Below are 24,001 nucleotides of genomic sequence, written 5' to 3' on the forward strand. Positions count from 1 at the left end.
ACTGCACAGCTCTCCTTTGCTGTTACTCTACCAATGCAATGGAAAGTTCATAACTGTGTCTGCTTTCACACATTCCTAGGTTCATGGTCTCTACCGCACAACTGGTGCTAGTTTTGAGAAAGCACAGCAAGAGTTTGCAACAGGGGTGATGTCCAACAAAACTGTACAAACTGCTGCAGCCAACGCCGCATCGACAGCAGCAACCAGTGCAGCTCAGAATGCATTCAAGGGTAACCGAATGTAGAGGAAATAAAAGAAATTGTTGTGGTTCTCTTTGATTGTGCTTTGTTTTCAGGTCATTTATTCTGTTTCCTAAAAGCCTAGAATAAAATTAACACAGCATGTTTGTCTTTTCTCCAGCTGTGCATGGGTAAAATGGGAAATGTTAGTTTTGTTCTATTATGAATTTATTTATTTTGAAAGCATATTCTTTGCCCTTCTTTTAGAAGTTTCTATCTGTGATGTAAAGCCCTCTGTATTTTATGGGAGATAAATAGTTTCAACAGTTGGCCTCATATTGAACAATGGTATCTAATTATCAAATAAATATATTAGGAATTTGATAAATTCTTCAAATTTTTTAGGGTAAGTCTTTTGATATAAACCTGTAAATTTGCATGAATGCTGTTGAGTTATCTGATCATACTGAAATCATGTTTTGGTCCAGAATTTACTTGCACCATTTTATAGCATTTGTTTTATCTATTTTCATGGAGTATTCTCTTCCTGTGAGAAACGACAATGATGCATAAACATTCTTTGTAACGGAATGTCTGATGCAGTGTACAAGTTAAGAAAGTTAGCTAACGGTTACAATCACAGGCATAAATGATTATAAACTATCTTTTTTATTTCAGTATTTCTTTCTTGAGGTAATAATTTTGCTGGAAAAGAACAGATATTGATGTTTAGAACACTAGTTTCTTGTTTAGCTCTCCTCATTGACCTGCAGTGGTATTTTTGTTTTGGGGATCCTTAGATTTTTATTTTTTTTTTAGTGTGGTTTGTGTTGAACAGTGGTACTGAATCTCTAGCCTTGTCAGTCACTCTGTTTACTGCTTGTCCAAAAATATAAATACACAGTATTTAATTTTCTTACAATAATACTGTCTAAGATGAATCTTTCTAAGCAATGGCATTACAGATACTTGAATGCATTTTAACATAACTCAGCCATCTCTGTGATTTACACTTGGAAGAGCTTCCTGTTTCAAACTGAAAAAGTGAAAACTATTCATCTTTCACAACGTCATTGAGCTGAAGGCCGAAAAGATTGAACGGTTGCTGAGGAACAGAACAGTCCGTAATGGGATGTGCCATTGTATTGTTCTAAAGTTTAATCAGGTCTTTAATTATAAAGTGATGGATTTGTCCTTTGAAGGTTACTTAGAGTTCCTTGATTTGGCTCATGAGCATAATATTTGGACTATTTTTTAAGCTTTGTTTTAGAAAATGAAAGCAGAACATCATCCCATGACCTGCAGTGTAATTTTATTGTGGCTGAAATTTTTTCAGCTCTTAATGTGTGAATCGCTTTTGGCAAGATTGAGCCAGAAGTTTCTGCGGCCCCTCCATGCTGACCGATTAAATCTTTCTCATACAGTGTATTTATAATAACATAAACTTTCTATTTTTTAGTGCTATTAACTTAATTCCTTGATGAGTACTACCATTAGCTGTAGTAATTAGTCTTCTTTATTTTACTGACTTCTTTAAATCCAACTTGAGTTTGGATAAATGTAGCAGTTTTACCTACACAGAAGTTTAATAATAATAATATGCTATCATCTAAATATTCTTTGAATCACAATGTTAAAAGCAATTTAAATGTTCTATCTCATAGGGGCTCTAAAATTTTACAGTAGTGAATAGGTTAACCTTGAACTTAAATCTGTGTGGGGTGTTAATAAAAGCTTTTCAGACAGGTCTTCATTTTCTGCTGAGATGGGGTCTACACTTCTAGCAGCTGTGCATCAAAGTTGTTCTTTTCAAAATCCTTCAAATTTGACTTGGCAGTTCTGTTTAGGAGCTGTAATACGGATTATTTTGAATCTAAATTTAAGTAGGTGTCTTGGATCTCCCTCGGATTTGAATCCCAGTGACATAATCCTTGCTTTAAGCTGAAGAATGCATAATACAAATTACCTGAATATAATAGGGAAAAGATATAGATTTAGGTATAAAAACCTGAATTTGGCAGGCATATTTTGCCAAATGTTTAAATGTCAATGAGAATGTTCAGTGTAGGCTGGGTGTCGATTTGTAATGTGCTGGGCTGAATATATGGATCTAAACCTCGTAAGCAAAATTCAAGAGGCAGTTATGTGAGCTTTTGAACCAGAAATCTAATGCTTTGCAGCCCAAAAGGGAGGAAGAAGTTTGAGTTTACCTTTGGCAACAGAAGGCCGGTGTTGGTTAAAATACTTTTACCCAAATAAAATGATATTTCAGCCTCTTACTAACTACCAGACTATGGCACCCACTTGTCATTTTGTAGTATTGTGACAAATTGAGTACAGAGTATGAAGTTTAAACACTGGAATGTCAGTAGTCATCGATACGTAATATAGGAGTATTTATCATGGGGATGTTTGTATATTTTGTAAATTACTAACAATGCTCTGTCATCCTGGTGAATGTCATGATTCTCTACAAATACACTCCTTCTGTCCCTCTGTTGCATGTCTGAGCTGTTCAGAAGTTTTGTATATTTATTGTATTAACACGGTGTCACAGAATAAAAAAAAAAACAACTTTTTTTCTGGGATTTTTGCTCTGTATAGTTTTGAACAAAATAGTTTTTTCTTTCAGAATTCAGGATGACATATGAGGCGGCTGATCTATGTAAAAATCTCACTTGCCTTTTGTAATTCTGTATATAAATGCTTTAATTATGCTGAAATGGGAAAGATGCCCACTATTGAAGTTATACATTAGGATAATCAGAACAGCCAACTCAGATATTATAAGAAACATTCTCAAATACTTGCAGCCTGCTTCCTTGTGCTAGATAGGTAGAGAATCAAAATCTAAACATGTTTTGTCATTACTGAATGAAATTCTGTGGCTATCCATTGAATCCTGAAACGTTATTGAAAGTAAAATGAAGTTGCTGAAAACAGCATTGGCTTGGTACTGCTTGTTTCCCTAATTTTGACTGAGTCGACACGTGTCGCTGCCGTGTCTTGGTCTTTTATTCACTAGGTGCTACCCGTCGTTTTTTTCCTGTGATGTCACCTGTAACACCACCTCTTTTGCACTGAATGTATTTCTGGGTTTTATTTGAACGGGAAACAAAAAATGAGTTTATCTATACCTCTGTGGTATCAGTACAGTGGTATCAGTGGTATCAGAGAACAGTGCTCAGGCACAGCCAGGATTATTCTGGGAGAGGGTGGCAGATACAAGACTTTGAAGGTGCTGGCACACGTGTACACCATGAAGTAGTGAAGGTGTTCATCAGCTTGACCTGCGTCTTTGTAGCTTGATGATCTCTGGCGGCAGTGGCAGCAGTAGAGGAACAGGTTTTGAACACCTTACATAAGGGACTGTGCGTATGCGCACACCTGCTTTGAAATCCACAGGGATGTTTAAAGTAGTGATGCACTGAGTGGCACCTGTCCCTGGATTTGTTTGGGCTTTAGATTTCCAAAAGTCAAGGAAAATGCTTCAGGTCTTTCACCATCAGCTACTTCCTGCAAGCTTAGAAAGTGTCAGAAGCTTAATTAATTAATTAATGTAATCAGACCTCAGTAACTATCAAAGAAAACGGACATCCTGACTTCTGTTTCAGCTAGTAAAAGCCTTGCTTCTGGTTCTTCCATAAGTTTGCTTAGAGAGCAACATGCAACTCTTCGTTGTTTGTCAAGTTGCAGGTGAAAAATATGCACATTAAAGCAAGTGTAATTTAAAAGTCTGTGACTGAGCAGTTTTTGTTCTAAACTTTGTCTGCACACCTCCCACTACCCACTTTTTCACGAGAAAGGAGAGGCAGTGCTTTAGTTGCAAAATAAAAATCACGTCAGACATGTTTTTAATTAGAGAGTCTCTTTAATGCGACTGTACTGTATAAAGCATAGGTACAATTTCAAATCACATACTTTTTGATCAGTAATTGTTAGTCAGAAAACTAAAACACTAACAAAATCACTGGGCTGGGTTCTTAAATGCTATTAAAGCTACAGTTAAAGAAAACTTGCTCTGGCTAAACATACCTGATATGTTTGAATTAAGATAGTCATGCTCCTGTTACAGATCAAAAACTCACATTTTAATTGAAATTTAGATTCAGAAAAATAACACATTAGGTACATATTTCGTGCTAATAAATGTACATAGTGGTGACTCAAGAACAGATAAACAGTACCACAAATAAACCATGGCTCAACCTAATGTAGCTGGGTTGCCACAGCTTTTCTTTCTATGGAGCGTGGCTGTGCTGTGTGTTGCTGCCAGGCCCTGTTTTTGTTGGGCTCTGTCCTTTCCTTATCATAGGCAACAATGCCCATGGCTGTCAAGGGACACAAGTGAGATACGCTCATGTGGGATTCAAAACTGAAATGACTGGGCTGAAAAAATCTCAGAATCCAAAGAATGTGGAATAAAAATGGATAAGAAGGTGATATAGACAAGAAAGAGCTCAGTAGCAATTTTTTTTTTTTTTTTTTTTTTGCAATGCCACATTATAAATAAAGCACACTGAGAAACCTAGCTGAACCTTTTCAGCTTTCAGATTGTACACAGCTAGAAATAGCTACAGCTTCACATTTCAACTGTCTGTATTATATAGATTAAATCACCCTAGAAGAGATTTTTGTTAGATCTTTAAGCTACTGTTAACATTGTATTCATCTTCAAAATCCCTAACTCTATTGCATTATTCTATGCTTAGTCTGTCCACACCACCAACACACACCAATTCTTCCCTGGGAAGTCCCTTTTCAAATATCCTGTTCAATAGCAAAAGCAACAAAAAAAAAAAAAAACCAAAAAAAACCAAAAACCCCCAAAAAACAACCCACCAAAAAACCAACCCACCAAAAGACATTCCTGTTATTGCACATCTCACACAAATTTGTGTATATATATATATATTTAAATATGCTACAATTAAAAAAAGTCTATGGCACTTTACAGAATATAAGTTTACAAAGTTGATCAAACCACAGATGCTTGAAGAATTCTTCAATACCACAAAAACAAAGTTGAACTGAGCTAATTGGCACACAGGTTTTAAAGAATCCACAGCAAAGTCTTCTAGATCCTATGCAGTGCATGTACATTAAGAAGCAGTTACGCTCTGCAGCCCCCCTCGTGAAATTAATTAAATTAGTTTTAATCTGATTTCTTTCTTCTTTTTTCTAAACATCTTTGAAAGCTGCTGTTGAGGTGACAGTCAGGAACAACTTCAAACAGCTTTAAACAGATTTAACGAGAGCACCCTACATCTGAAAACTTCATCCAGAAAAAAAAGCGGCGATACGCAACGCCTTATCACTTGATAGAAAAACAGAACCCTGAGAAAGGAAATTCTGATCATTGTTTTTCTGTATTTCTTCCCAGCCCGTCTTCCATGTGACTGCGTGCTGTGTGATGAACGTGGATATTCTTGCAAGTTAGTTGATTATGCCGCTGCAGAGCAGGTTGATAGCATATCAGCAACAAGCAGAAAAGCTGGCTCTTGTTGGTTACAAATGAAAACAAAAGCAAAACACGCCACTGAAAATACTTGCCTAGTATTACAAAAACAAAAAACCCAATATTAAAAATTTTAAGCATGCTTTAGATCATAGCAGTGTATACTGGGGTTGTTCACTGCTTACTTCTAAACCTAAGCAGCACGTGCCCTCCATACCTTTTGGAAGTACTGACTTTGGCTCTGGCTAATCAGGTGCTCAAGCCGCAGCAGCATTTACTTCAGTAACGTAGTTACAGAAAGTCCTGGCAGTGGCAGCATTCACATTGGATTGCTACCCACTTACAAAAAGGTAAAACTCCAAATCCGACTGATAAAAACTCTGAATTTTTTTTAATTAATATTGAGCCAATTTATAGTCACTCTTATTCTCCAACCCTTCCCTTCCAATTACGCTGTTGACAAAAGCACAGCTGGGCTAATGCCCCAGCCTCCTCTAGCATGCACTCCAGTAGAGGGCTCAAGAGGAGCACCATAGGATTTCAGTCACAGTGCAGCTGTGCTAAACAGGTAGCATGCACGTCCTCCGGCGTGTGTGTGTGCCAATGTGTCCAGCAAAAAATGGGAGACCACCAGTGTGGTCAAGACATGCTGGCTGTGACTTTTTGTCCTCAAACGCCGCTTTATTCCAAAAGTTTTTTAAAAACAAATTTTGCTATATGCAGATAATTGGCATAAGTGGTTCCAGACCGTTTTTAAAATTAAACATTTTAAAGAAAAGTTAATTACCCGTTTTAAAATCTACACTGTGGTGGGCTAGAGAAACAGGTGAACGCAAGAAGCTGCTAAATTAAATTAAATCCCTTTTTAATATTGGCAGAAGTTGATCCTGGTTTTTGAACAGTGGCTCAGCCATCAGCTCTACATCTGTCCGGCACCTTTCTGGAACACGTGCTGTGTGCTGATGGGCACTGCTGCCTACACAGGTGGGCTGGGCTCAGGCAGGGTCTGTGGGGCACAGCAGGCACTGAGGGTGCTCCAGCACCACTGCTCAGCCGTGCTCAAGGCTAGCCCTGGGCTTGTGCTAGTGGCTGCTTTTACAAGTCCTGTGAATCACCCAGAGAGGAGCAGCGTATTGAAATCAGTCTTCTACCTGTACAGTAACAATTTTTAATAGCTATAAATAGCTAACGGCACACTGTGATAGACTGACCAGGCTCCAGTGATAGAAAGCAATGTATGATGTGAAACATGCACCAAGAATTAAGTAGAGGAATTCACTTAAAGTTCATGAGAATTACTTCTCTGATGAATTCTTCCTAGTGCTTCTGTGCCACAGTTGCATCATTCCTTTTTTTTTTTTTAATACCTTTTAGATTTGTTTTTACAAGTAGTTCTAGTAAGTGATGGGACACCACAAGTAATGCAGCCGACTGTTTTTGAGAAAGGAATGTCATTTGCGGCAGGGTCTGTTATTTCTGCTGATTTAGTTGGAAAAGGTTCCACGCTACATGTGGTTCAAAAAATGGGAAAAGATCTTCACAGCCATTAAGAATTTGGCATGACTTCCTGAAAAATGTAAATTTCTTAAGGACGTAGCTGGTTCTGGGACATGAAATTGGTCTGCAGAGTAGGAATGAAGTTTCACAGGCAAAAGGAAGAATAATACCACTGAAGTCCAGCATTTGATGTTCACTTGTACAAGAGGCTAAAGCTCCAGCTGTTGGCATTCACAAAGTAATGCCCAGCTGTGCTCTGGGTAGTTATCATCTGCTTGGGATTTGGGGTATTTCAGATAAAGGCAGAGTTGCTGCTTCAACATACGGTAAAACGGTATTTCTAACAGTTGCATCAGATTCAAGTGAAAACCAGTGTTAACAACAGCATCTCTACTGGGTCAGTGAAAACAAAATAATTAACCTGCTAGACAAGGAGCACGCACCTTGTGTTGTGAAGTTTCAAGCAGGAGATGTGGTAAGGATTCAGCTTTAACTGTTTAAAGATGTGTGAACTGCATCGTGTCAGCTTTGATCTCTCCATCGCGTACTTACTCTCTGAGAAGGCACTGTACTTTAAGGACGTTCAGTATGAAGAAGCACCTCAATTAAAAATACGGTACCAAACCAGGTGGTGGTGAAAGATTGACAGGTGAGGGGAGCCCTTGGAAAGAGAGCCTAATGAAAATAGGCTGCTTGGTTGTGTAAAAAAAAAGTAAAAATGTGCTGGCTTTTATTTTTTTTAAATCCAATTTTTTTAAAGTGACCAAGGTGGGTAAGGCAATCCAATCAATCAGAATTTGTCAGCTATGTAATAATATCCCCATTATATATATGATTCCTCGCATCCCCAATCTGATTAATATACTCCACAGTGTCCTGATAATGTAATCAAACTAAGAAATCCCCAAGCGTTTACATTCTCCTTTCTTGGGATCTTTTCTGATCCTCATTGCCCAACAAGGAGGAAAGACCATTTCAGTAGTTCAGGGCTGGAATGCATGGGGCTCAATCACACAAACTGTGGAAACTGGTAAGTGGATCTCCTCATCAAGTCAGTGAATAGCAAATTAATATCCAGGCACTGGTGTTTTTTCCCACCGGAGTTAAAGGAGGCAGATAAGGTTTTTTCCTTCCTCTATTTCTTCTTGCACTTTGTCACTGGATGTGGCGATTTCAGCTTGCGCCGAGAAGACTGCACAGATGAACGTCAGAATAGTGCCACCAATCGCCGTGTAGAAAGCCCAGCCCAAGGAGCAGTCTCCCAGTTTGTAAGCAGAAGCATAATGTCCACAATAGCTTATTGCTTTCTGGCATCCCCAACCTGCAGGGTAAAGTATCAAGCCTAAGATAAGGAAGAGGCCTAGAAATAAGAAGAGAAAGAAAAGACAGAAGTTTAATAATTTATAAGTTGCACAGCGAATGAAACATTCAGTAACAGAATGGACGCTGCTGACTTGAAGCGTCAGAACTGAAACAGACAGCTCTGTCTCATCCGTCCTTCATTTACTGTTCGTTCCTTACTGTGTAGACTTTTATCTCAACCAGGGGCTGTCCCGCAGTTTTTTAATTGTGAAAGGGTTATTTCATATGGCCTTCTTCTTAGTTTTATTCTCTGCATTCCTCCTGCACTTACCTGCTGCATTTACAGAGTTTGCCAAATGTTCGGACATCTCATCTACTCTTTGTACTTAAAACTTTTCAAATACTTACAGTTGTTTGCATCTACTTAACATTTCTATTTAGCTAGCCTTCATTCCACTGTGTCATTCGTATTTTTTTTTTCTTTTCCTCTGGATTTTCCCTACATCTGTTTTCTTAACCTGGAAAGAACAATCTTTCAATTCAACAATAGAGCACTGGTTATTTATCCACACACAGACATAGTAGAAAAATCACTCAGCACATTCAAGAAGCTTCTTTTGCAATGAAGAGATTGTGGAGTCAGCCACAAACAAGAGGACTTGTGTCTCCACTACCAGTGCATAGGTAACAGTGGCATCCTCTGAAGAAGGGACGCTGTTACTGATGGCTTTCTCTCTGCTGAGGACCAAAGTTATCGAAGCAGTGAAGAGTTTCACTGAGGAGATGAAAATAACATATTAGAGCCCCTATGCACGTGATGTGCCTTTGTACAAAGCTGAGAGATTTAATCAAAACGCCTGCAGTGCTGGAAGCTACAATGCTGTCACACAACCTCTCCTAAAAATCACAGTGAGTGAAAAACATCTCCATCCAGCAAGGTACGTAGATACTTGTCAAGACAGCTCATAGGCATCTGTATTAGCTTTCTATTATTTTCTTTAAAATTTTACTTCGAAGAGCAGGAAGAATTATATGAAACAGTTTTCGCTTAAAGGCAGCCCGTTTATTCAGAAAGTGAACACAGCCTTCCACATCCTGTAAGTATTACCCACTTTATTTCTCCTATCCTCGATAAAGCCCTTTATTTAGCCAGGCATGCTGAAGAAGACAGCTGATAATAATATTTTTCTTGAAGTTGGCTGAAAGTTGTGCTTTTTATTTATGGCACTAGTTCATCCATAAATTAAATCTCAAGATTTCTACTAGGTTATCAAATAGAAAAGTCTTATGTTTTTCTCTCTACTACATTTATTAGCAAGAACACCTGTTAAGATTTGTTCCCATCTTCAGTTCAACAAATTCAAGTTACAATAGTCTATTCTGCAGTGCATCAGATTTCCTTACAGCTGTCTAATATCTATAAATGCCAGGTGTTTCACAAAAGATTGTCCTTCCTCCAGCATTTTTCTAATGGTTACACCGTGGGCATGAATGAACTTAATGCCATAATTTAGGGCAGCAAAATCCACTAGTGAAAGGTATCTGTTCTGTCTGAGAGAACTTAGTCACTGTTTACATTTAAGAAGCAATGACAAATTTTGTGCAGTGATTCCAGCCCAATTGGCCAAACTACACTAAGCATAAAGTACTGCTTTATCTTGGACAGGCCTGGATAAGCTGTGCTTTCATCCTGCTGAGCCCAGCAGCTAGTTTCAGACTAAACACCAGCATTTCCTCTCTTCTATTCATCACTATCTTCCTGTTCAGTATTAACCTGCAGCACTAAACATTGCATTTCTCTAACTGTACATGAGTTTGGTCCAGCTGCCATTTTTTCTAAAGATCACAAACCCTTTGGTACTTAAAAATCGCCAGTCCTGAATTAAGAAACCAGGCACGAAATGCCAAAGTAGCTGCTACTGCAAATTAGTTTTTAAAGCCTACCACCCTATCAGTAACAAACCCAGAGGGCTGTGTTTCACTCCATATGGCTTAGGCACAAGTAGGTCTAAGAAGTCACATCCAACTCTTTTAGCCAAAGCCAGAGAACTAAACATCTCCTGAAAACTGCTGTTGCATGGCACGGACCCTCGAGCTGAAAAGCCACTCGGCCACCTCTAAAAGACTGCAGCATCTCTCCATATTCATCACTACTCTGCTGGCTGGATAACTTACAGTTATTTCCTCAGTTAAGGAGACGATTTGGAGAAAACTCCAAAACTATCAGCCGTGACCATGGACAGATTCTCTTTCCCCCTCTGACTCCCATACTACCATAATACAAGAAAAGAAATAACATCTTCACCTCACCACTGAGCCTACCTTCTATTCCATCCCAGTGCAGACTCGAGGCTTCTCAGAACATGCCTCCTATATCTATCGCTAATGTTTACCATCATTCCTAACTTCAGTTGTATCTGGTTCCTACTTGTTAGGAAAAGTTAATAAAGATTACCTAATTAAGGCAGTTCAACACGCGCAGGAGCAAAGATGGCACTCCTTGGGGTTCACGCTAACTAGCGTTAAGTGGAGAGGCGCAGACTCATCTTGTGCTCAGCCCTACCCTGCAAAACACAGTGATGGAGCTGTGCAGACTTCAGACATGGCTCTCTCCATAGGGATCTCAAGTAAAAAGGTCAAGACTGCCTGCTGCTTGCAAGTCACTACAGAAGAGATGATCACAGGCAGCAGGAATGATTCCTGCTGCTTAAACAAAACGGATGGAAGATCTTCATTACCCAACAGCAGAGAAAACCACGGGCTACAGAAGAAGTCAGCAACCAGCAGCACTTATCTGTCCAACTAGCTCTAGCTAGAGGCATCTTCCAGAGACCACAAGAAAAGAACCACTGTGCTCCTGGGAACACAGATGCAGAGGGAGGGAAGAGAGGCCCATGTGGAAAGAACAAGCTCAGATATATCTGATATCAAGGTCAGATGAGGCTGCGATACTCCTTGGAAAGCCAACGTCTACTTTTAAACAGGTGAAATGGTTAAATGTAATATGAATAGCTCAGCAGTCTCAGTGTTCTCTCACCTTTAACCTAAGGATTGCTGCTCAACCATTTTAAGAAACGCAAAAAAGCCAGAGGCATGTTTCTGTGGCTAATGCTGTAGCCTTGATCTATGTCTCAAACACATGCAAGCAGCTGCAGTTGAGCAAAAAACAATTAGGGGATAGGATCTGGCCAAACTGGTAGACTTTCAGCACTGAATTTTCATACTAGTGTCCACCGGGCAGAGCCTGACTGAGCCCCTCACATCTCTTTACTTATTTGCCTGTATCTCTCCCTTTCTGCAGCCGCTCTCAGTCCCTGGGGCTTCACCTGCCTGCATCTCTCTCATTTTTGTTATTTATTTGCATTACTGCAGCGCTTGGCAGCTTTGCTCGTAGTTTCTGTCAATAGCTGGCAAACTCTTCTTACATAACAAATAACACAAAGAGCAAGCGAGTTAATCCCGAGCAGCACAATGGCAATCGTGTTTCATTGTGGTTCTAGTGGTTAGCAACCGTGCACACATCAGGGTGTTGGAACTAGATGATCTTGAAGATCCATTACAACCCAAGCCATTCTGTGATTCTAGGATTCACAGCCAGACAGAGGACTGAGGAAATGAAGACCAACTGGTTTTCAGCTTATGCGCAGCACAAAACATGTTTCTGTTCTTTGAAGCATCCAGGGGCAAACGGCGGAGGAGGCACTGGATAGGCTGCATGGAGCTGGGCACGAAACTTATCATCAGCGAGCACGGGGCTGTCACAGGAGGCATGGGCACACCCTCAGCATTCGCTTATATCCACAGTGCACAGGGGCACAGGAGCAGTTCCTGGCACAATACTCATCTACGTGTAAGAAGCTGTTCTCTGGATTAACTATTGGAGTTCTCGGCTTTCTTGAATTTGACTCAGTTGTTCTTAAGCTCAACACACTTAAAACATTACCTGTGTATTCAATCTGCATGATGTGGCTTTGTAAGGCATTTAACGCTGTAAGTTAAAATTAAAGCACTTAAGCTTCTGTTAGTCATAGAAGTACAAAGCTCACTGTGTGTTGTGTAACTTTATGTCAGCACAATCTAATGAAGCAACAATTATCTCCTGTCGACAGTTTGTCTTAAGATGGATCCGGCAGGAGGACAGTAAATTATAATGATAATGATTTCCTTTTCTTAATAAATCATTTTTGCTTTTGTCCCAGTGTATTTGAACAGAAGCCAATTTTCAAGAGGAAAAACACAGAACAAAAGTCTTGTGCTTTAGCTGAAGAAAACTCTTCTGCAAAGAATCCTTCCAGTTCCTCTCTCCCATGTACAGTAAATGAGTTTAATTCACAGCCAATCCACCTGTTAATCACTGCTGTTTGTTCCCCATGCCGGGAGAGCAAATTAATTTTGAAAGCATGACATGAGGCTGTTTTCCAGTGTGCTTCTCTACAGCCTTGCAGAGCTCAAGTTTGCTCTGTTGAAGATTTAACCTCCTCCCTCTTTGCACAGCTGCACTGCTATGGATGCTGCATTAATTACATTTTTCTTCTGTTAGCTGTTGCCAGCTTTCATACATGTTTTTTCTTAGGATTCCTTAAAACAGAGGTCTCAAAGTAGGCTCTGTAATGCTTATGAACAAAACAGGAAAACTATTCAAATAACCCTTTGATCCAGATAACTCATCTCATAAAGCTCACTGGTATAACTCTGTCAGCAGAGAACATTTTCACATGTTTCACTGAAGGGAATTTGCTCTCATAACATTTTATCAATCCCAAATTATGTGTTTTCAGAAGAAAGCCTTAAGAAATACAAAATGTAGACTAAACTTAATTAGGATTATTATCCCTATCCTGATTTCAGCTTGGACATCCAATTAAGCCCTAGCCCGTAAATGTTTACACTGAAGCCAAACTTCTCAGAAATATCAGTATGAACATAGCAGATAAGAGGAAAAGTTTCTGAAGACAGCCCAGTAATTACCTTTTTTTATGAAAACCTTTTTCCACTTGCACCCCCAGACTTTCCTTTCTGGGGGCTTGGGACTGCAACAAGCAAGTGTTCCTGTTTTTCATGCTCTCTACCAGTGTTGCTAAGCTAACATCACAGAAAAACAACAGATCAGTCTGTCACTGTGGGCATCTGCATGTCACATCACGTGTTGGTCAACAGGGTCAGAGCTGAGTAAAAGCTTTCTCATTCCATCCTTGGAAACAACCCTCAAGAAAGGGGCTGTGCACATGCCTGTTTAGATAAGTGCACGCTATTTAGTTTTGACAGTCTCCTGTGCAGCTGCTGTTGTGCCATATTAAATAACAGCATATACTAACAAAGCCAATTTCCATTGCAAATCTTGAAACTATCTGCTCATTTCTTAGCAAAATAGCAAAAAAACAAAACAAAACAAAACAAAACGAACAAAAAAAAAAAAAGAAACAAACCTCAAAAATACCCAACAACCCAAAAAACCAAACCAAACCAACCCTTTTTAAAAGGCTGCTGAAGATACAGGGAATTAAGCAGCTGTGATCCATGAGGTGGCAATGCAATATGCTCCCACAGAGCAGCACAACACAGCAACAGCACTGCAGCAGACAGGAGTGGAAGGGGGAAGATGAGCTTTGCTCCACTCATGCGGTCACCTCCTGGTGGTGAAAAGCAGTAACACTGCTTTTCTCCCCTTTTGCACAGCCACAGGAGACAAGTGCTCAGGACCAAGGGCGCACAACAGCTTGGCACAGCAACCCTGCCTTTGTTTCCCACAGGCATATTAGCAAATGTGTCAGTGTGCTAAATGAATACCTGAACAGTGTCATGCTTGAAATATGCACACAAATGCACTCCACTAGCTTAAGCTGAGCAAGCTTTTACATACACAGACAACTGTAGCGATAGCCACCACAAGCAGTGGACATGGTGGACAGCCTCCACACTTAAAAATCAAAGTTCCCTCAGCCACTCCTCATAAGACTGGCCAGCCCCGGCCAGCACAGAGCTCTGTGTCAGGCAGAGGGGGTGGGAATTCCCCACAGAGGATGGAACAGAACTACTGCGGCGCAGCAGGCCAGACACCACAGCATAGCCCAGGCTTGTGACTTTCCCACATCTTGCCTGCAGCCTTTCACACTGCATGGCCTCCTGCAGCCCTGCCAGCATTCAGGTGAGTGCGGCGGCGCATGCACAGCAAGCAAGGGGAGAATCTGTGAGCACGAGAGCCTTGAAGATGGCCCATCTGGAAATACTGCAAAACAGAAGCATTTATGATTTCAAGACCTATCTTGATACTGCAGACGGTGTGGGTTCACGTCTACGAGGGAATCTGGGATCTTGCTCACACTCCAATTCATTAAGCCAATCAAAGATGCATGTTCATAACCAATCACTGTTTCCGACGTCATTATTGATATTAGGGTGTGAAATAGGGCTAAGATACATGTGGAGGATGTGCATGACAGGAGGTATAAGGAAGAGCTATGGACAAGAAGCTATTATCACTATTATGTACATTTTGCTACCCACAGAAAGAGCCAAAAAGAAGCCAGCTTATAAAGCCTTGATGTGGGTTGCTTTGGCAGAATGACAGCATATGGGCGATTCCTGCATGGCATTTGGGGCTTCCTGGGTTTAGTTTTTTTTATTGTGTAATCTGCTCGGTCTTCTCTTTAATGAAGCGTGAACATACAGACTGCTCTCTTTAGGAGCGGAGAGGGTAGGCTGCATCCCATCAGACTTCACAGAATCACAGAACACCCCGTGCTGTGCCAACCCTACCCGTCACACCAATTTGCAGGCCCTGACCACCCTGTAAGGCTGCGGCACCTTTCTTTGAAGCAGGCCCTGTTGGTGTTTCACACACATGCAAGCCCTGCCCAGCTCTGTGCTCAGAACACCACAGCAGGAGCCAGGCATGCTGCTGAGCCTTCTGTGGGGCTGCCGCATGGCCGCCAGGGTTTGCCTCAAAAGCCAGGGAAGTAGTGGGCGTTTTTAATCTGAGACGGCCTGACGGCAGGCTTGAAGCGGCTAAATGAGTAACTACACTGCAACAGTTGAATTTGGGAGGTTCGTTAGTTTGGAAAGAAAATGCCAGATGATGTCAAACTGTCCATCCGCGAAAGAAGCAGAGGAAAAGACCCAGCACGTTTCAGTGCTTGCTGTAACTGTTTTCAGTGCCGTCCAACTGGCTGTTGCCAGTGCCCTCCAAAACATGAATCGGTTGTGCAGAATCAGCAGAAAGGGAAAGAAAAACACCTCGTGACCAGGGCTCTGCAAAGGAGCCGAAGCAACAAGCTGCCTTGGCTGAAACAATGAGGTAAAAGGGCTCTGAGACATTTTCTCATTCCATTACATTTCCTCAGCGCTGATCCTGCAGTGCAAGTCAACCGTCCCCACCCCTCTCTGCCTGCTGAGACTGAGCTGAATTCTTCTTTTTTCTTGTGTTTGAGTAAAAGCACAGACTCTGCATCTAAATATTCTCCTAGAGTTCGCTGCTCTATGGAAAAGCAGCATCAGTCTTGGCTCTAAGTCTGAAAGCAAAAATCCACCCTGCAGGAGAGGCAGCCAGTCCCACTCCGCTGGACAGCAGGGAATACAGACATCCCCACATCAGTACCATTACGCAGTGCCACACACACATGCCGCAGGAAGGTATTTCTCAGAGTGCACAAGGTTCTCACACTCAACACCATTTGATGGAAGGTTTACGCTTGCTTGCTAAGAACATCAACTGCTAATTTTTGCTAGTGAGAACCTCAGCACTGACAGTCTGCTGAGTGTCTGCTGATCCCTGTGACCATCATGGTAGTACAGGAGGTAAGCTGACCCCCAAATCTAACTGAACACTGAACTAAAGCTTCACTTTATTTCTTTAACTGTCCTTTAACTACTTCTTAATACTGTCCTGCAGGCTCAATAGCAGTTCAGCACTGGAACTCGTTTTCCTTCCCTGGCATAATTCCTCTTGCTCCAAACCAGCAGTCCCCTTAGCTTGAACTTTCAGCAACCATCTGTGTATTGGATGTCGTGCTGGCAGCTGGCCATATAGGTTACAGGAAGCACTACACCACAGACAGCAGGAGCAGTTCAGACCATCAGGATTTCCATTAGAATTCCCCCCCCCACCTCTTCTTCTTTCTTCCCACCCCAAGAATTCAGATTTCTGGCATCAGAAAAGAAAAATTCTAAGATGAATCCAAGAGGAAATATGCTTTTGAAAAATGCATGCTCTGCATTTTAGAAAGACAAACAAGAAGTTCCCTTGCCATTGAAGGCTGAACTGCTCTGGCTTCACTTTCCTCCTGCTCAGGCTCTCCGCCAAGCAGCAGCCTGTCACCTGCGGGCAGCAGCAGGAGTGTGTGCGGTGCTTCCCCTGAGCGCCAGCTTGGCCTCTTTGACCAGCAATGCTTCTTAACAACATGCACAAATACTGAAAGTGCTCCACAGCTATTACAAGTCATCCTGGGCCTCTTCTAGCCTCTGTACTTCAAATGTTTCATCAACTGTAAAAACAGAATACTTTCCCAAAAAAGATGTTCAAAAAGTCTGCCTGAACGTCTTGCTGCTGGGTAGTAATTATCTGTTTAATTACATGGCTCCTTTCTTTGCACTGTCTATTGCAGGGAAAATATTCTTTTCCAAATGAAACAATCTGCAAACATTTCTAAAACCAGGACAACTGGTTACAACTGCTACAAGTCCAGAGTGACAGACATTGAAGCCTGAAAGCAAGCGGAAAAATGTCATGTCCTATTACAACAAATTATAAGATTTCAAACAGAAGCTGTATAGTTTTTTATTTCTAATTTTCTGCAATGACAGTAACAACAAAAGCTCTGTGGATCAGATATCTGCATGGCTCCTACCCACTATTTAAATGAGGGCTTGTCAAAGGACCATACAAAAAGACGTGGTTTTGTGTTAGTAATTTCACTGCAGGCATCACCGAGGTCACAACCACTGTTGCTAAACAAAAAAGATATATCCGGTGTCTGTTATTGTCTTTTCATGATGAATTCCAGGAATAAACTAACTTGCTGTATGTTTTTAATTATATCAAATCTCCATAGCAAAGATATAGAGATTTTAAATGAGATTAAGTCTGTGAGATCCTGAGTTCCTGTAGATTACTCTGTGTGGGCGCATCTCATCCTTGAAAATGAAATGTTTGACATGCTTAAAAATATTGGGCTGATACATGCTGATAAACAAAGTGACTTTGTGACTTCTTTTTCCTAAAAAACATAATAGTTCACATTTGAAAGAACAATCTTAAGCTGAAGACAATCACGCTGGTTTGTGTCAAGCTGTTCTCTGGCCAGGGCATTAGTTCACATATCATAATCCTCACGTGACTGACTATGCCAACAATTGTACTGCTAGAAACATGCATAAGTGTTTTTCAAAACTCAGGAACTGAGAAAGTTGAAATTAACAGTTGTGATAAGTCATATGGAAAATACTTTCAACTAAGTAAGCAGATGCTGTAATGCTACTGGCACAAGAGTAGCAGTGGACCCAATAAAATTAATCTTGAGAAAATGAGTTGCTAGCCACAAGGCGCCTGGCTGCAAATATCAGCAGTGGTATTTCTCATAGCAACAGCTTCAGCAACGTGACCTTTCAATTACCCAGTTTAATGCTGTCATTTATCTAAACCATAGGAAGGGAAGCGTTCTTTTCTCAGTACAGATAAAAAAAAAAAGGACTTAGCTATCTCTTCACATAACAAATGCTTGGTCTTCCATACTGTTCAATGTTTTCCTTTATCCACACAGCTGGTCTGATATTAAAACCTAGAACTGTCATATCTGCTCACAAATGGATGTTTTACAGAACAGTTTGCAAGATACAAGAATCTACTTCCTGCCTACTCTGATGCTAGACTACATCCATCTTGAGATGGCACTGGAACCAGAAGCACAGTTATCTTTTCAACAGACATGAGTCTGATGCAGCAAATGTCTACTTATGCTGCCAACCTATCTCTCACACAAACATAACTTTAAATGAAAAGATGTAATCTCTTAAAAAACAGGTTTCATGGATTATTTCTGAAGTGCAGGGTAAGAAAGAAAGGAGCTAAAACCTTCCACTAGCTCTAATTTGCACTGCAGAGCTGCTTATTTGTCACACTGGTGCTGGTAGTTCTGTGAACCAGGAGGGATTGCTGCAAAATATGTCATTTTTTATTTTAAGTATATTCATCTGCTCCCATAATCTGTACAGAAACATCTTGAGCCAATGGAGGGATCTAATTCTGGTGCAAGCACACAAGCATTATTGTGGATGCCACAAAACAACCCGTATGCTTTTATACTACTTTACAGTGCCTTAGTAGCCAGTGTGGGCCATGTCCCCAGCTGTGACCTCTGTGATCAGAGGAAGGTGAGCACAGCCCTCATTCAAGCTGGGGAGCAGTTAGTACACCAGTCAAGGAGCAGCCAGCAACAGGGCCACCGTTCTCCTGGCAAGTAGTGGTCAAGATGGACTCCTCCTTCCAGCAAACAAGTCCCAACTCCTCACTTCTGGTTTAACCACATCACTGTATGAATTGAAAACATCTGGTTAAGAGCACCACAAAGAGGGAAGGCAGAGGCAGCCTGTGCCACTGCCGACTCCCTCACCAGTCCCTGAGGGCAGCTGGTTGTGGCAGGACCACTCTTCTCCTTCGGACCACCCCATGCAAACACTGCAAAGCACGGAACTGGCACATAGAACCAGTCCTAATGACCACAGAAAGCCACACACTGCTCTGCCTAGGGCTTTCCAGCTTTGGTCTGCATTACAGTTACTTAATCCCTGCAAACCTACGTTATAAACAGTAACAGGACACATCTAGAGTGGATTTGTCATTACAGGCAAAGTACAATCAGATCACAAAAAGATAAGCTCAGAGGGCTTTATGACTGCAGCTGAACAACGCAATGGGCTGGCCAAGGGGAGAGTTTACTGTCAGGTATGACTTGTCAAGCACACACCCTTGAAAGAGGTGGCTTAGCATGAAACTTGGTAAGCAGAGTGTACACCTGCAGGCCCTGTCCTGGGGTGTTCGCTCTCACCTCAGCCATGGGGCAACTGAACTGCCCTGCGCCTATGGAAAAGTCACCGAAGAAGTGAGAGGGAGATGAACTGCCTTAGCCTGAGGATTAACTTTGCTCTCTGCTGGTAACAAAGGAGAGAAGTTTTTGTTACAGAAAGAAATTCACACAGAGAAAAAGCACTGAACAGCAAACAAAAGAAACACTGGTCAGTTCATTTTGGCACACTACATGCTGCAATCCTACTGCCAATGTCAATGTATTACATGCTGTGTAGCTATAAATTTCAGCTGAGTTTGAATAAACACCAGCATATAGAATCACTCTGGGTCTGTCTAATGTGATCGCCTTGTAGACACCACAGAACTGCTGTGAACAGCAAGTTGAACAGCACAAAAGTTAGCATTTTTAGTTGCTCTCAGAGCTCACGTACCTGCAATCCCTTGTAGCAGCCCACAGACATTAAAAATACTTTTCTTCATAATACTCTGCACACACATAGTAAAGACAGACACAAACGCCACGGCGCAGAGGATCAGGATTCCCACAGCTAGGAAAATAGCGGTCGCCTGCCAGAACCCACTGGCAATCTCACTGAAGTTTTCAGCGTAAGGGCCACAAAGCGTATCTCGCCTGGAGAGCTGCATGTGAGAGATCCTTGTGCAGCGCCCGTAGATGCCCAGGGTCGGGCGGTAAGGTTCCTGCGGCCCTCCCGTCCTGTTGTCCATGTCCTCGGTGCTGACCGGTTTGGCTTTGCCAATCAGCCAGTCCGCGCTCATGAAAGCGATGAGCTCCGCAAAAGCCACGACGATGCTCAGCAGAGTCCATAGCATTGACCGACACGTTACAATGACATGACACATATTGGTGTCCACTGCTCGCAAACAGTGCAGCTGGCAGTCTTAACTCCGGGCACGAGGGGGAAAAAAGTTAAATAAAAGCAGAGAAGGGGGACCACGAGGAAATCACTGCTGCAGCTCCGCCTGCTCTTCCAGCTCTCACAGCAGCCAAGACAAAACTCCTCAGGAGAAAAAGTGAACCGCTGCAAGTTTTGCAAGCAGTACAGTCATTCGTCCTCTCCACTCAGTTCCTCCTTTTTTCTCGAGGGGATGCTGAGCTCCGAGGCGCACTTTTCTCTCTTACTGCTCATACTGGCGCATGACGCTCCGAGTCGGCGGGGAAGGCTGTGGGGACTGCCCACTGCTCGACATCACGCACCTACGGGAGAGAGAAAAGACATCAGCAGCAGATAAAGCCTTCGCACAACTCAGCAAGCTGAAACCCTGCGCGCATCCACATCCACAAGCCAAAGCTTTCCGTGCGCGCTTGGAAGCCGCTCGCCTCGTCCCGAGGGAGCGACCGCTCCGGCTGCCCGGCGGCACTCACTCATCCGCTCCGCCCGTCCCGCACGGCCGCGCGTCGAGCGCGCTGCCACTGAAGTGTTGGTGGCGGCCCGGTCCCACCCACTCCTCCAGCACGCCCACATCATCTTCCCCTGCTTGAAATCGCCACGGCTGCAGGCGGCGGCCCAGCAGAGCGCTTTAAGCAGTTTTACAGCCGCCGAGTGGCCGCGTCGCGAGGATCTGGGCAGGGAAGGTTGCACCGGGGTAAGGCAGCGGGCCGTGGGGCTGCCCAGCCGCCGCGGGACACCGACCCGCACCCCGCAGCCCTCGGCGCTCCCAGGGGCCTCCCCTTCTGCCGCCTGTGACGGTAGCTGGGGGACATTCCCAGAGCTATACTTCCCTTGGAATGAGAGGCGATCGGAGATCACTACGCTCCTCACTCAAACCCAGAAGCCTTCCTTACAGTAACAGATGGATCAACACACATGCCTCTGCGCTTAAACTTAAAATGTATCACTTCGGAAGGGGGGGAGAGCAGGAAATGCAGTCACGCTACCCCTCAGCAAAGGGGGTGCACCGCTCCCGAGTTCTACTCACAAAAAAGACCAGTAGTGAACAGTGCCTCCTCTGCTCCCCTTTGCCGAACAGAGAGAGGTCAGCAGGTACTGGGGAAAAAAAAAAGACATTCCCATCCTCCTTTGAAGTCCTTTAGCTTTGTCAAGGGGCGATGGAGTTGGTGTTTAAATTTTTAGGAGCTTCTGAGCCTAGCGGTTGAATTCCAGTCCCAGTGAATGCAAAAGTAAAAGAAAACACCACAACTTCAAAAACCTCAGAATTCCATACGGCAATTTCTTCTCCTTCCTACATTAGGATTTATGGACTATCCACAAGATCTCGCCCGCATTACTCTTCTTCCCCACCTCCATCTGCAGGCTCCTGCAGGACCTAGCCACGCCTTTCATGCCCACAACCGAATTTCACCTCCCTCAGTTCGTGGTTACCATGCTGCCTGGCCTGTTTTTCTGACAGATGCTCCTGCATACCCTGCCTGGTTTTGTGCTTAGAACAAAGCCTGCAACTTTCAGCCTCTCTGCTGCCACTGGCCAACTAGAGAAAAACATCAGAGAATGACAGCCCAAACCGACAGTGCATGTCTGGCACTCAAACAACTCATGACTTTACTAAGTAAATTATGAAAATGTACTAAACTAGATGTTAGCAAATGGCAATCCACATTTAGTTGTGCATTTAGCTGTACTGTGACAATCATTCTTTTCCCATTTTTTATTCTGGAAAAGCTAGAGAAAGCATTGAGTTTTCAAGCAATCTGACATACCAATGACTCGAATACACCCTTTGTAATAACAGAGAACTAAAGTGTCAGCCTGCCAAAAAAAAGTTAATTCTCTCATTATTTCCACTTTAAACAACTGGAAAAGCATACATGCTTCTTATGTCAGTGGCATAATTAAAGACAATTTAATAGAAAACACCTTTATTTTTTAAGAGAAGTTCCAAAGAGAATCTGATTTTTTTGTGTAAGCACCACTCCTGAGTCAAAGATGAGTTAAACAACTCATCTTTGTAATTAATTGTATTTTTAACTGTGGTGCAGAGGACCTTACAGTCAAATCACAGCTGGTACACTTCACTCTGTATCTACGTAACATGATAAAATGCAGTTTATTGAACACAAAGAGAATAAAGTTCATATTTACTTAGGCAGGTGGGAATTCCAAATGAACATTGGAAGCCATAATACATGTCGCTAATAAAAGATGGTGAATGCATATTAGAATCATAAGGAAAACTACACACCACTGAGGTACTTTTCATTTAAAATGCAACAATACATGGTGGCAACATGTTAACATATGAGTATCTCCAGAAAAGCAAATGCGTGAGTAGAACTGCCTGGTCAAAAATGATATGAAAATAGAGTCAAATCTCAGGTCTTCCCTGGGACACACACTTCCCAGTTTTGCTATATTGTGAAATATTCGTAGCATGTGAAAGTTAATAAACATCACCAGTAATAACAGCTCCTGCTGTCACACTTACCTTTCAAATTAAACCTTCACAACCCAGCTTTTCACAGGTAACTACCACTTTATTCTGGCGGAACGAGCACACAGATAAATTTGTTCCTGTACTAGTGATAAACTGAATGCGAGTGCTGTTCCCTTCATCTCCTGTTATAGCTCAGAGGACAAAAACACACTCAGGAATACGGTTCAGGGGTCAGAGGAAGGGCAGGAACATTTCTTACTCATTAGATTCAGCAGAGGGAGGTTGCAGATGAAGTACTGGAGATTATTCACAGTTCAGCCATGCTTCTGTAGTTAACTTTTTTGTTCCAGCAGGTATCACTTTGAATTTCCGAATGAATTTACCCAATTTTCACACTGCTCCAACAGAACATGTACACTGTGCATCAGAGCCTTTCCAGCTACGCTGTGCACTATGGAACTCTGCACTTTGTGAAGCTGCCCTCCAGCACTTGCCCCTTTTCTCCCATTTTTGCTGGACAGAAACTCACGCTACAATCTTTCCAGGCTGAAAACTAGCTGTTTATTCCACCTCTCAGTTTCCCATCCATTGACGAACATTTTCCATGACAGAGCTCTATGTTCTTCACAGCATGCCACTCAATATCCACTTCTGAGAGACTGTCAAAATATTTGCCTTGACAGCCTAAATTCAAAATATACAACAGTTCTTTAATCCCTTTGCTATTATCTCACTCAAACCAACTCTAACTGACGAGGCAAATTTCTTTCTGCAGGTTCATCTCTTGGCCATTTGCATCTGCCCCTATATTTACTGCTGTGATCATCCGTGTGGGTGCTGCAAGAGGTCCCTGGCTACCCCACCACAGCCCAGCCCAGCTCCTCAGCCTAGCACTGCAGTAGGACACACTACAAGTTCTTTTGGAGGGGAGAGGAGGTGTTTTAAGATTTAGGTCATTCCAGCCAACAAGTTCCCACCATGCCCCTCCAAAAATGCTAGGGCAGCAACAAACCCCAAGTAAGGCAATAGGGCCCTCAAACATTTTTCACTGCCAAAGACAAAAATATTGAGAAACTACACCTTCAGTGTCACTTATTGTGTTCCCTTGTAGTCAAATTCTGCACTAAATGAAGTCTAACGAAGTTAAAAGATATTTGATCCTCACAGCATCCAGAGAGGACAACAGTGAAAGTG

The 24,001-nt window shown here is 42.3% G+C and overlaps 2 protein-coding genes and 1 pseudogene across 4 annotated transcripts in view; 1 reads left to right on the forward strand and 2 right to left on the reverse strand.

Annotated features, from left to right (window-relative positions):
- Nucleotides 1-3,135, forward strand: part of SCAMP1 (secretory carrier membrane protein 1) — a 41,680-nt gene extending 38,545 nt beyond the window's left edge. For both annotated transcript variants that reach the window (XM_052670205.1, XM_052670206.1), the window contains one exon: nt 80-3,135. In XM_052670205.1, the coding sequence (XP_052526165.1) occupies nt 80-244 (165 nt within the window). In that variant the 3' untranslated portion in view covers nt 245-3,135. The remainder of the gene's footprint in view (nt 1-79) is intronic.
- Nucleotides 3,136-4,891: 1,756 nt separating this feature from the next.
- LOC128074288 (uncharacterized) lies at nt 4,892-8,186 on the reverse strand (annotated as a pseudogene).
- LHFPL2 (LHFPL tetraspan subfamily member 2) overlaps nt 7,863-24,001 on the reverse strand; it is a 122,393-nt gene continuing 106,254 nt past the window's right edge. Inside the window, exons 1-3 of one of the 2 annotated variants that reach the window (XM_052670209.1) lie at nt 20,841-20,885; nt 19,888-20,672; nt 7,863-8,494 (exon numbers count right to left, since the gene is read on the reverse strand). In XM_052670209.1, coding sequence (XP_052526169.1) covers nt 8,238-8,494; nt 19,888-20,317 — 687 coding nt within the window. In that variant the 5' untranslated portion in view covers nt 20,318-20,672; nt 20,841-20,885 and the 3' untranslated portion in view covers nt 7,863-8,237. Of the gene's footprint in view, nt 8,495-19,887; nt 20,673-20,840; nt 20,886-24,001 lie in introns of those variants that run through there. The other variant, XM_052670208.1, reaches the window with a different exon arrangement.

The sequence above is a fragment of the Tympanuchus pallidicinctus genome, unplaced genomic scaffold, assembly GCF_026119805.1.
Source record: "Tympanuchus pallidicinctus isolate F22 unplaced genomic scaffold, pur_lepc_1.0 scaffold9, whole genome shotgun sequence".
Taxonomy (NCBI): Eukaryota; Metazoa; Chordata; class Aves; order Galliformes; family Phasianidae; genus Tympanuchus; species Tympanuchus pallidicinctus.